This window comes from Budorcas taxicolor, chromosome 7, assembly GCF_023091745.1.
Source record: "Budorcas taxicolor isolate Tak-1 chromosome 7, Takin1.1, whole genome shotgun sequence".
NCBI lineage: Eukaryota > Metazoa > Chordata > Mammalia > Artiodactyla > Bovidae > Budorcas > Budorcas taxicolor.
Window position 1 is genome coordinate 12736273 of NC_068916.1, and position 12013 is coordinate 12748285.

The window sequence follows — 12013 nt, forward strand, 5'->3', positions numbered from 1 at the left end:
TTGAAGTTTTACTGGGCGATGCTGGTCTGAACATCCTGAACACTGAACTACTACCCAGCCAGGTGGGAAAGAGCAGTTGGCCTTTACTAATTGAAATGGGTGTCGTCGCTTCCCTCATCCTGCCCCACTTTGTCAGCACGCCCTCTTCCCTGCCCTGCCGTTCTCCCTTGCACTCATCACCCTGACATCTGGCACATTTACTGGGTTTATTCTCAGCCTCCCACACACAGATAGGGATTCCTATGACTCGTGTCCCCAAGACCTGGCACATTGTAGATGCTCAGTTAATGTTTTTGAAGTGAGTGAATGAAAACTCAGGGAATGCTTGTCCAGGTGGCTCCGTGGTGGAGAATCCTCCTGCCAGTCCAGGAGACATGGATTTGATCCGTGGGTGGGGAAGATCCCCTGGAGGAGGAAATAACAACCCACTCTAGTATTCTTGCCTGAAAAATCCCATCGACAGAGGAACCTGGCGAGCTACAGTCCATGGGATCGCAAAGAGTAGGACACAACCGAATGACTGAGCACGCACGCGCGTGCACACACACACACACACACACACACACCCTTAACAATGGCTTTTACCTGCTGAGAGAGAAGAAAGTAAAATAGACTCGTGATCTACAGGATGGAGTTTGAGAAATCCAAATGAAAATTGGGAGAGGAAGAGAAAAAATATATAATCAAATGAATGAAAATTTCCTTGGGGTTGCTTGGCAAGGCCCCCACCTACACTTGAGTTTCATGGCATCACCCAAATCCCCACCATGCGCCATTTCCTTCCTTGAATTTGCCTTCCCACCCCAGGCTGTCTGTCTCAGCCGTTTCCTCAGCCTAGAAAGTACTTCCCCCACTGATCAGGTTCCACCTGCTCATCCATGAATCCTCAGCTTGGAGCGGGAACCTCCCTGGGTCCCAGGGGAGTTAACACAACCTGCTGTGTACCCTCAGAGCTGTTGTTTCTGCCTGCTCTCTCTAAGAAAGCATCACACCCCCAACGGATTCAATCTCTGTGTGCATTTTTTGATTAAACTGTTTTTCTCCTGCATCAGCCCTATGAAGCAGGAAGGGTCTCAAGTTTTGCTTTGCCCAGGACATACAATGTGTTTAGATGTACATTTGATGATGGTGGAAGAGGAGGTTAGCCCAGTCTAATAGACGCATCTCTGTCCTAGCAATGGCGTCTCTGGTGGTAAAGAGCCACTCGTGCAGGACACCCGAGATCAGTCCCTGCGTCAGGAAGATCCCTTGAAGAAAGGAATGGCGGGTGGCTCCCCACTCTAGTATTTTTGCCTGGAGAATCCCATGGACAGAGGAGCCTGATAGGCTACATTCCATGGTGTCACAAAGAGTCCGACACGACTGAATGACTAGCACTTTAACTTTCTGTCCTAGGAATAGTTGGGAAAGAGCTGGGAATACTCCTGTCTTAGTTTGGAGTGCCCCCACATTGATCCTGAGATAAGGATTCAGGTCCAAGTAGTTCATCTGGGAAGTGACTCCAGGAAATGTGGGTGGGGGACAAGGGTGGGGAGACAGGGAAAAAGGAGGAGTTGAGCAGGTTACCCTGGGTGGGCAGCTGGGCTCAACCTCTCTGAGAGCCTGTATGGAACTCACACCTCAGAGCAATCTGGAAGGAGGGGGCCAGGGAGCTGGGAAATTCATCCACCTCTTCCCAGCAATCTTTGGAGGAGAGCTGCTCTCACGGGGGAATTCACTGCCTGGGTCTGTCTTAGCTTCAAAGAAAGTCCTGAGACAAAAGCGGGCCAATACAGTTTATTAATACAGGTGCCAATACAGGTTGTTAATAGATGCGGATACTGATTGTCTCAAAGACAAAGAGACGTACTATTACTATATGTAAAATAATACATTTTATATTTGTATATAAAATAAATCATCAACAAGGACCTACCGTATAGCACAGAGAACTCTCCTCAATATTCTGTTAAGTAATCTACATAGGAAAAGAATTTGAAAAAGAATGGTTGTATGTATATGTATAACTGAATCACTTTGCTGTACACCTGAAACAGACACGAAGTTGTAAATCATCTATACTCCAATATACAGTGAAAATTTAAAAAAAAAAAGAAAAAGATAAAGAGGGACTTCCCTGGTGTCCAATGGTTGAGACTCCACACTTCCACTTCAGGGAGCATGGGTCAGTCCCTGGTCAGGGAACTAAGATCCTACATTCTGCATGTGCAGCCGAAAAATAAAGACAGATGTAGATACTGGTTATTCACAGGCCAAAGTTGTAAGACTCAGACTCCTGGACAAGAATGAAGACACCCCCCAAATTATTTCTGTGGTCTCCATCCTGTTAATCACAGTGCATGCTCAGTAGCCTCTGACTGTTCACAACCCCATGGATTGTAGCCTGCCAGGCTCCTCTGTCCATGAAATTTTCCAGGCAAGCATACTGGAGCAGGTTACTATTTCCTACTCCAGGGGAGCTTCCTGACCCAGGGATCCAACCTGTGTCTCCTGCATTGGCAGGCAGATTCTTTCCCACTGGGCCACCTGGGAAGCCCGTTCTTAACCACAGAATCCTCTGTTTTCAGCATTCCGTGCTCATCATCTGAGGTTCCAGTGACAATCTTTTCTGTGCTGTGGTTCTATGGCCATCCCTACTACGTATCTTATTTAGGAAACAGGTCTAGGGGGTTCCTTGGGCTGAGGAAGGGCTATGGAACCCCTTGTCTCCCTTGTCTCACCAGAAACACTTATACAAGTGAGGTCTTAGGATGGGGTCTTTATGTAAGGGGTGAGGGAAGGGGGCTTTCTACAGAAGGCTCATCTCACCTATTCCCTGACTCTTACCTGCATTTACAAGAGTGACTTTTTGCCCTGAGGCTTTGGGTCTGTAGCCCTCTCTGGGGCTGATGCCAGCTAGTCCACCCCAGCAGGGCCACACCCATTGTTTGAGGTTTGTTCGTTTGTTTGTTTCATTTATTTCCCAATAGCTTAACACACTTCCTGTGTGCCAGGCACAACGCCTACCACTTCACGGGTATTAATTCATTTCATCCTCACATCCCTTTGAGGGTTCAGTACTGTTGTTATCCTTGTTATACAAAAGCGAGAACTGAGGCATGAAGTGGAAAAGTGACTTACCCACAGTCACCCAGCTGGGAAATGGTGGAGCTAGAATTTGAACCCATGCAGGCTGAGGTCTGAGTACTAAGCTACTTTCTTGCCGGTTGGTAAAGTGACCTGAGCCCAAAGGGTCTCTCACTCCCCTAGTGCCTCCAAGTTTCCCCACTATCCATCCTGATCTTGGGTTGTAAAATACACCGAGTATCACCCCAACCATGTGCCATGGGAAGAATTTCTCTTCTTAGCCCAACATGTATTGAGTGAAAGGAAGTGAAAGTCACTCAGTCATGTCTGACTCTTTGTAACCTCATGGGCTGTACAGTCCATGGAATTCTCCAGGCCAGAATACTGGAATGGGTAGCCTTTCCCTTCACCCGGGGATCTTCCCAACCCAGGGATCAAACCCAGGTCTCCCACATTGCAGGCGGATTCTTTACCAGCTGAGCCAGACAAGGGGAGTTTATTGAGTATTAAGACCTATTTGGGGTCTTTGTAAATCATCTTTTATCCTGTGAAGCAGGCACTATTAACACTGTTTTACATATGACAAAACTGAGACCCAGCCTGTGGTCACCCTGCCAAGAAACCAACCTGGTGCTCTGTGACGATCTAGAAGAGTGGAATGGGAGCAGGGAGAGAGGCTCAAGAGGGAGGGGATATATGCATATATATGTATATATGTATCAGTCAGTCAGTTCAGTCACTCAGTCGTGTCCGACTCTTTGCAACGCAATGGAATGCAGCACGCCAGGCTTCCCTGTCCATCACCAACTCCCGAAGCTTGCTCAAGCTCATGTTCATCAAGTTGGTGATGCCATCCAACCATCTCATTCTCTGTTGTCCTCTTTTCCTCCTGCCTTCCATCTTTCCCAGCATCAGGGTCTTTTCCAATGAGTCAGTTCTTTGCATCAGATAGCCAAAGTATTGGAGCTTCAGCTTCAGCATCAGTCCTTCCAGTGAATATTCAGGACTGATTTCCTTTAGGATTGATTGATTTGATCAATCAATTATATATGTATAATTGATTGTATGTATAATTATGGCTGATTCACATTGTTCCACAGCAGAAACTAACACAACATTGTAAAGCAACTATCCTCTAATTAAAAAAAATTTTTTAAAGAAACCACAACATTGAACCCTCTAACCCACCTCTCTGACCCTGAAACCCACCGTCTGCTTTCTGCTCTGGCTTTTCTTCCAGCATCTTGGCAACAGTTGGGACGGAGTTTGACCTAAGGACGCTGAGGGCAGTTCGAGTGCTGCGGCCACTCAAGCTGGTGTCTGGAATCCCAAGTGCGTGAGTTTCTGACCCTGGCAAGGGGTCTGCTCAGGGGTCCTGGGAGCCCTCCATTTGCCTTCTGCAAGAAGGTCTCATAGGCGCCCTCAGATGCTTCCCTAGCCTGGGTCAGGGCAGCCTCATCTTTGGGGAAGCCCCTTCAGGGACCCCCACCCCCACCCCCAGGAATCTGGCTGCAGGTCTGGGTGAACTCCTAAAAGCCAGCCAGGAGCTTCACCCATCACCATAGCACCCATTTACTGAGCACTTCTCTATCAGGAGCCATGCCAAGCACCACCCAGGACCCCATTCTATAATCGCAAACCTGTGAAGTTAATAGGACCAAAGTCTCCATTTTACAGATGAGAAAACTGAGGCTCAGGGCAGCTGAATAATTTGAGCAAAATCATGTGGCTGAGAATGGAAGAATTAGGAGTTAGCCAGTCTGCCCCCACAGCCTGAATAATATTGGTGGCAATGATGGTTACCATTTATTGAGTGCCTACTGCATACCAGGCATGGCAGAAAGAGCGTTTTGTGTATTATCTTTTCCAATGTGTTGGCTCTTTGCATCAGGTGGCCAAAGTATTGGAGCTTCAGCATCAGTCATTCCAATGAATAGTCAGGGTTGATTTCCTTTAAGATTGACTGGCTTGATTTTCTTGCTGTGCAAGGGACTCCCAAGAGTCTTCTCTTCAAGAGACCAGAGCTGTCTACGTCATGTTAAATCAAGTTCTATCCCAAAGCTAATGCTAACAAGAATCTCTGTTTAATGACCATCTATGATATGCCAAGGGCTTTGCTAGGTATGAACCCTCTCATTTAATCCTGAGAGGGAGGTGCTAAGTCTCATCCCCATTTACAGATGAAGAGCCTGATAAATTAAGATTTTTAGTTGGAGTTTCAATATTTAACTCTCAAAGATTAAGAGAATGAATATATAGAAAAGTAGAAGGATATAGTAGACCCGAAAAGTACTATAAACCAATTCAACATAATTAAGATTTATATAGTTTTCACCCAACGGTAGGATACGAATTCTGTTCACGTTCTCATAGGCTATAAACTGGGAGACACTGAAGAGTATCCAAGGACATAAAACAAGAAATCCTCATTTTAACCACGTTACTTGTTGTTGTTTAGTCATGTCCAACTCTTTTGTGACCAGGGATCAAACCTGTGTCTCCTGCCCTGGCAGGCAGATTCTTTACTGTTGAGCCACTTGGGAGCATTTTAACATAGACTTTCCCAAAGGTTGGTTACAGACATGGCATTTGACGTCAATTCCAACCTGGGTTCAAATCCTGGCCCCATTATTTCTCACACCTTGAGGCTGAATCCTCATTTTTAGCATGACATCCTCTGAGCTTTGCTTCCCACCTCTGTAAAATGGGGATCATTTTACATGTGTGCCTGCCTCATGGGGTTGTTGTTAAAAGCCAATGAAATAATATCTGGTTTCTCAGGGTTGGAACTAGGATGTTGACTGCTTTCCCAGGCAGAGCTGCAACTAATGCATACGGCATTGTATGAATTAGGAAAAAGATGCCCCCTCTTGGTGGAAAAAGATTAGAAAAAGGCACCCTGATCTGAATGAAAATTGTGCAACACCCAGGGATGGGGCTCAGAAAGCTTTGAATTTCCACCTCTTACTTGCCTCAAAAGTCATCAAACAGGACAGCCTATGCTCAGTACTTTAACAAATATTTTTAAAATAGAAGGTGGGGAATTTCCAGTGGTTGGAACTCAGTGATTTCACTGCCATGTTCCCGGGTTCAGTCCCTGGCCAGGGAGCTAAGATCCTGCAAACCAAATGGTGCAGCCAAAAGAAAACCAAAAAAAAAAAAAAAAGTGCTTAAAATATAAGGAAGGATTGTTCCTGTTATTAAAGTGAGCAGCCTCTATGTCTTCCATCCATCTTTGCTCACCATTGCCCTGTCTCCCGCATCCCATGTGCTCTCAGTTTCCTCAGGAGGCATCTTGAGGGTGGCGTTTCAGGGTACCTTCTCACAGGCCTCTGGGGCCTCTGTCTCTCTCTGTGTATCCCCAGGTTTACAAGTCGTCCTGAAGTCGATCATGAAGGCAATGATCCCCCTGCTGCAGATCGGCCTCCTCCTATTTTTTGCAATCCTTATTTTTGCAATCATAGGGTTAGAATTTTATATGGGAAAATTTCATACCACCTGCTTTGAAGAGGGCACAGGTAGGTCCGAGCAGCATCAAAAAAATTTTTTTCCAGCCTTCCTCCCCTTTCTTTTCTCCTTTGGGGACAAGCTCCTGGACAAGATCTGCAGGGCTTTGCTTCTTTCTGCTAGAAGCTGGGAGAACATCTCAAAGCCAAGGAAGGCAGGGGTTGAAACAGCCCCAGAGATCTTGGTTGTTGCTGGGATGTTACACTGGGGTATCTGAGAAGCTGTCCCAGGGTAAGTGGTTTATTGGGGGAGTGATCCCAGGAAACACCTTCAGGTGAGTGAGAAAGTGAGACAGGGAGGATCTAGTAACATCTAGGGACGTTATCAAGTAGGTTACCATCTTGGGCAAGATCACTAGACCTCAGCTCCATTGGGCACCTAGGGGAAACAGGCTAGGTCACATGCCTTAGCCCCATCCCACACGAGGCGTACGGGAGCTGGGTATTTATCCACCAAATTCTGTCCGACATTGGCGGGGATTGAGCCCAGGATGGGCATTAATGCCCTGGCACAGCTGGCTGCTCCAAACGCTGGGCAGGAGAAGGCATCAAAGATATTTTCAGTGGGAACATGTAGGGGCAGAAGACAGCAGAACACAAATGCACTGCCTGCAGCCTCTGCCTAGCTCCCCTGCAGCGACCCCAGGCCCTAGCATGTGCTGAGTTCTGAACCTCCTTGTTGTTGTTGTTTAGTTACTAAGTCGCGTCCAACTCTTGGCGAAAACGTGGACTGTAGCCTGCCAGGCCCCTCAGTCCATGGGATTTCCCAGGCAAGAATACTGGAGTAGGTTGCCATTTCCTTCTCCAGAGGGTCTTCCTGACCGAGGAGTCGAACCTGCGTCTCCTGCATTGGCAGGCGGATTTTTACCACTGAGCCACCAGAGAAGCCTGAAACCTCCTTACCCTGAAGGACGGGAAAGTCAAGGGTGACTCCTCCTAGTCTCACCAAGAAGATGCCTTAAAGACATCCCACTGGGAGTCCTGGCACCAGCCAATCAGCATCAGGCACAAACAGGATCTTGGCTCCTCCCCTCCCCACACTATGCCACAGTCAACCCCTTAGCTCAGCGGCTTCCCTAGTGGCTCAAGTGTTAAAGAAGATAGCTGCCAATACAGGAGACATGGTTTTAATCCCTGGTCCTGTAAGATCCCCTGGAGAAGCAAATGGCAACCCACTCCAGTGTTCTTGCCTGGGAAATCCCATGGACAGAAGAGGCTGGCAGGCCACAGTTCATGGGATCACAAAAGAGTCGGACACGACTTAGAGACGAAACAGTAACAAGAAGAAAGGATCAGGAGGATGACTCAGGAAAAAAAACAGGAAGACCAGAAGCCACAGACTTAGTCTCTGAAACAGCAGTGAAACAGCCTGGGTGTCCCTAGCTGTCCCTATACTCAGGGACCTAATAGCTTCCACATTCATCTTTGACTAAGTCCTGTGCTATCCAAACCTGGCTGCTTGCTCTCTGAAGCCAAAGAACCAAATGAAATCAAATAAGAGGGAAGCCTGTATTTCAATACTTGAACCAGGGCCTCCTCACTGTGGACGGGCTGAATGACAGCGTTAGTCGTGGGTCAAGGAAACTGTGAATGGAGGCAGGGGAGCCTGTGTGAGAAGGGAAGGAGGTTTCAGGCCTGCCTTATTGGGAAGATAATTCTGTCCTGGAGTGGCTTCCCATCCGCCTTCTCTTCCTGGTGACCCTCAGGTAACCGAACCCTCTCCCCAGGCCTCCCAGAGGGCAGGAAAACCCAATAAAGAAGGTTTATTCAAGATGCTCTTTTTTTTTTTTGCTTCCTTTTTTCTTGCTCCTCCCATCTCCTTCTCTCCTGGGCTTGTGAAGTTTGCTCAATATGGGATGTCCTAATTATTTCTTTCCCCAATGAAGAAAGTGTTAATTGAGGCAAAGCTATTTCTGCTCCTGGCCTCGACACCTGGGTGGAAATGCTGGAGGGAGAGATGCAGGGCAGGGCCCCTTGGAAACATCAGCCGAGAGCAGAGAAACCAGGACTCCTGGATCCTGGGTTTTTTATTTTTGTTGGTTCTCTCTCTATCTCTCTCTCTAGCCAAGGGGACAGAGAACTGGCTTGAGTCTAAATCAGGGTTGTAAGGGGACAGATGTGGGTGGGGCAACTGGAGGGTAGGAGGCCTTGATTTAGGGAAGATGACTGAAAAGCTCACAATTAAAAATATAAGAACGTGTGAGTAAGAGACAGATATATACAGACACCCAGGCAGCAGGTTAATTTTAAAATATATTTATAACCAAATTCCTCAGACTCTCTGGATGGTTGCTTTTCTAGAAGCAGCCCCCAGAGTGTTTCGTGATGAGGGGGCTGGCAGGTCACAATCAGGAACACCACTGGGCATAGCTGCTAAAGGCGGTCAGATTTCTCCTGCACACAGGTTCTCCTTATAATCAGGAACCAACTTCCTGAGTGCCCAGCACTGTGCTAAACACCCAAAGAAATGCAAAGGAAAGGTGGGAGAGCTTCGTGTTTTCCAAGAGCTTCCAAAATACTTTGAGGAGACAAGATTCCTCATCTGGAACTAGTCTATAGCAGTGCAAGTTAATGCCTGCTTTTATCTCCTCACCAAATGTGAACATTTGGGAGCTATTGTAGCCCTGAGTGGGGAAAAAGGAGCCAGTAGACTGGACTGATCCAAGAGAGGGGAGGGTATTGGTGGATGGGAATTGAGCCAGACTTGGACAGAAGGTGAAAATGGAAAAGGTTTTGGACAGAGGCAACCTTCCCAACAAACCGTGGTTCTCATTCATGATAGGAGACCATGGAATTTTCCCTTTTGCCCCGAGTCTCATATTTAAAAGATTTTGCCTTCCAATCTGTATTCATTAAATCAGCCCCAAGTCTGACATGAAGGGGAAAAGTATTTCCCACAACTTGAACTAGTGATTGGATGTCAATGCTTCTTGAGGTGTAGGTGTCCCTTCTGATATGGCAAATGTCATTTTGCATGGCCTAGAGTTTCTATTTAACAGGAGTCTCAAAGGCCAGTCAGAGAAGGCAATGGCACCCCACTCCAGTACTCTTGCCTGGAAAATCGCATGGATGGAGCAGCCTGGTAGGCTGCAGTCCATGGGGTCGCGAAGAGTCAGATACAACTGAGCGACTTCACTTTCACTTTTCACTTTCATGCATTGGAGAAGGAAATGGCAACCCACTCCAGTGTTCTTGCCTGGAGAATCCCAGGGACGGGGGAGCCTGGTGGGCTGCCGTCTCTGGGGTTGCACAGAGTTGGACACAACTGAAGCGACTTAGCAGCAGCAGCAGCAGCAAAGGCCAGTAAGATTCATGCATTCTGTGTTGGCTTATTTCTCCCTGTTTCTTGCTAAGTGGAGGTTAAGAATGGTCTGCAAACCCTATATGTGGCACGTGCATTGAGATATAGTTTTGTTTCGTGGGGAGCTTGAGTTTACACACTCAGGTGTTTGATTTCTTATCGGACAATGTCGCTGTCTAAAAACCTTCAAAAGTGTCACTCGCTGAATAGGATCCTCTCCTATCTGTGGCTCTGGTCCAATGGGATGTTCTGTACACACCCAGGATGTTCTGTACTCCCCTGAGTCCATGTTCTCATGAAGGCATCTCCTCCCCCTCCCCTTCAAAACCTTAGAATTCAGACTCAACCTTGATCACACAGTCTGAGTTTGCCAGGAAGCTGTCTTTGGTTTCCAGCAAAAGGGGTGTCCATTGACATGTGTCTCTTTCCTTGTGGCATTTTCACAATCTGCCTCTTGCTCTTTGGGGAGAAAACTTAGCTCCTGTGCCTAAGGTGGAGTACTGTGTGTACTGGCCTCCCTCGCCCCCAGAACATCTGGGCCCCGGTACATCTCAAGAAAAAAAAAAAAATCAGGCTACAGAAGAATAATACAACACAGTTGACGAATTTGTGCTAATGGAAGTCTGGAGAACACTGCCCCCAACCACTTCAAAATGCACACAGCAGATTTACCAAAGTTGACTGTTGTTGGGACCTTAAAGTCCATCTCAACAGATTTCAAAGGACAGAATAATACAAAACATATCCTCTGACCACAGTGCAATTAGGCTAGAAATTGGTAACAAAAAGACAACACTAAAAGTATTTGGAAATTAACAGACATGCTTCTTATTTGTTGATTAAATGCTAGGATGTCTGAGATTTGCTTTAAAAATATTTTAGTGTGGGGAGGGGATGTGGATGAAACAAAATTAGCCCTGAGTCGATAAATGTTGAAATTGGTGATGGTTACATGGGAATTCATTACATTACCGTATTTTTGTATATTTCTGACAAATTTTTGATGCTTCTTGGTTATCCACAAATCAAAGAAGAAATAATAATGGAAACTGCTGAATATTTTACTTGAACAATAATGCATGACAGAATTTGTGAGGTGCAGTTAAAGCTGCACTTAAAGGGCAATTTATAGCCTTAAATAACATTAATCTATCTCAAAAGTTTAGGAAAAGAACAAAAAAGGGAACACAACTTAGAGAAGAAATTTATGAAATAGAAAACAATGAACAGATCAACCAAGCCAAGCATTGGACTTTTTGGAAAAAGACTGCTAAGTCCATCCTAAGAGCCATTTTTCTGCAGATTCAGCAGCACTGAATGTTCGCTGGCTCCTGTTTCTCAGAGCTGTTTTTGCTGGCCCTTTCCCCTGACTTTGCTCTTCTTCCGTTTCATAGATGACATTCAGGGTGAGTCTCCAGCACCGTGTGGGACAGAGGAACCTGCCCGCACCTGCCCCAATGGGACCAAATGTCAGCCCTACTGGGAAGGGCCCAACAATGGGATCACTCAGTTCGACAACATCCTGTTTGCAGTGCTGACTGTTTTCCAGTGCATCACCATGGAAGGGTGGACTGACCTCCTCTACAACGTAAGTGATGAGGGGTGGTGGAGAGCCAGGCCCAGCCAACTCCTGAGGCTGAAGTGGAGGGACCCTGAACCAGGGAGGCAGCCAAAGGACAGCTCAATATAGCCCCAGGAGAGCCAGCCTAAGGCTCCGTCCTTTGACGATATGGGCGTCTTGTCCTCAGAACTCTTAATAGGGAAGCACCTTTGGGAGGTGAGAATCTAGAATGCACATAGATGCTGAATAATTTTTAATTGCCCAAGTTTTTAAATATAATTTTAGATTTTTGAATATGTAAAGGTGGCATGAAGTTAAAAACCAACGTAGAGGAAAGAAAGAGATGTGTCTTGGACACCTGTCCAAAGGGTTTCTGTGCTGGAGTGCATGCTGACCCTCCTCCAGCCGTGCCCCTCCCTGTGGTGCTGATGGGAACCGGTGCCACCACCCCTCCACTTGCTGGATCACATTTTGGGTCACCTGAGATCCTAGAATTCCCTGCCCAAGCCCAGATTCCATAGACTTGGATTCTTCCATGAGTCTATTCTCTGGCTACCTTACGCATTGTATCCCCTGAGG

The 12013-nt window shown here is 46.7% G+C and overlaps 1 protein-coding gene across 1 annotated transcript in view; it reads left to right on the forward strand.

The window, feature by feature from the left end:
• Nucleotides 1-12013, forward strand: part of CACNA1A (calcium voltage-gated channel subunit alpha1 A) — a 343443-nt gene that overhangs the window by 204692 nt on the left and 126738 nt on the right. The window contains exons 5-7 of the mRNA XM_052643195.1: nt 4307-4398; nt 6432-6584; nt 11268-11461. Of these exons, the coding sequence (XP_052499155.1) occupies nt 4307-4398; nt 6432-6584; nt 11268-11461 (439 nt within the window). The remainder of the gene's footprint in view (nt 1-4306; nt 4399-6431; nt 6585-11267; nt 11462-12013) is intronic.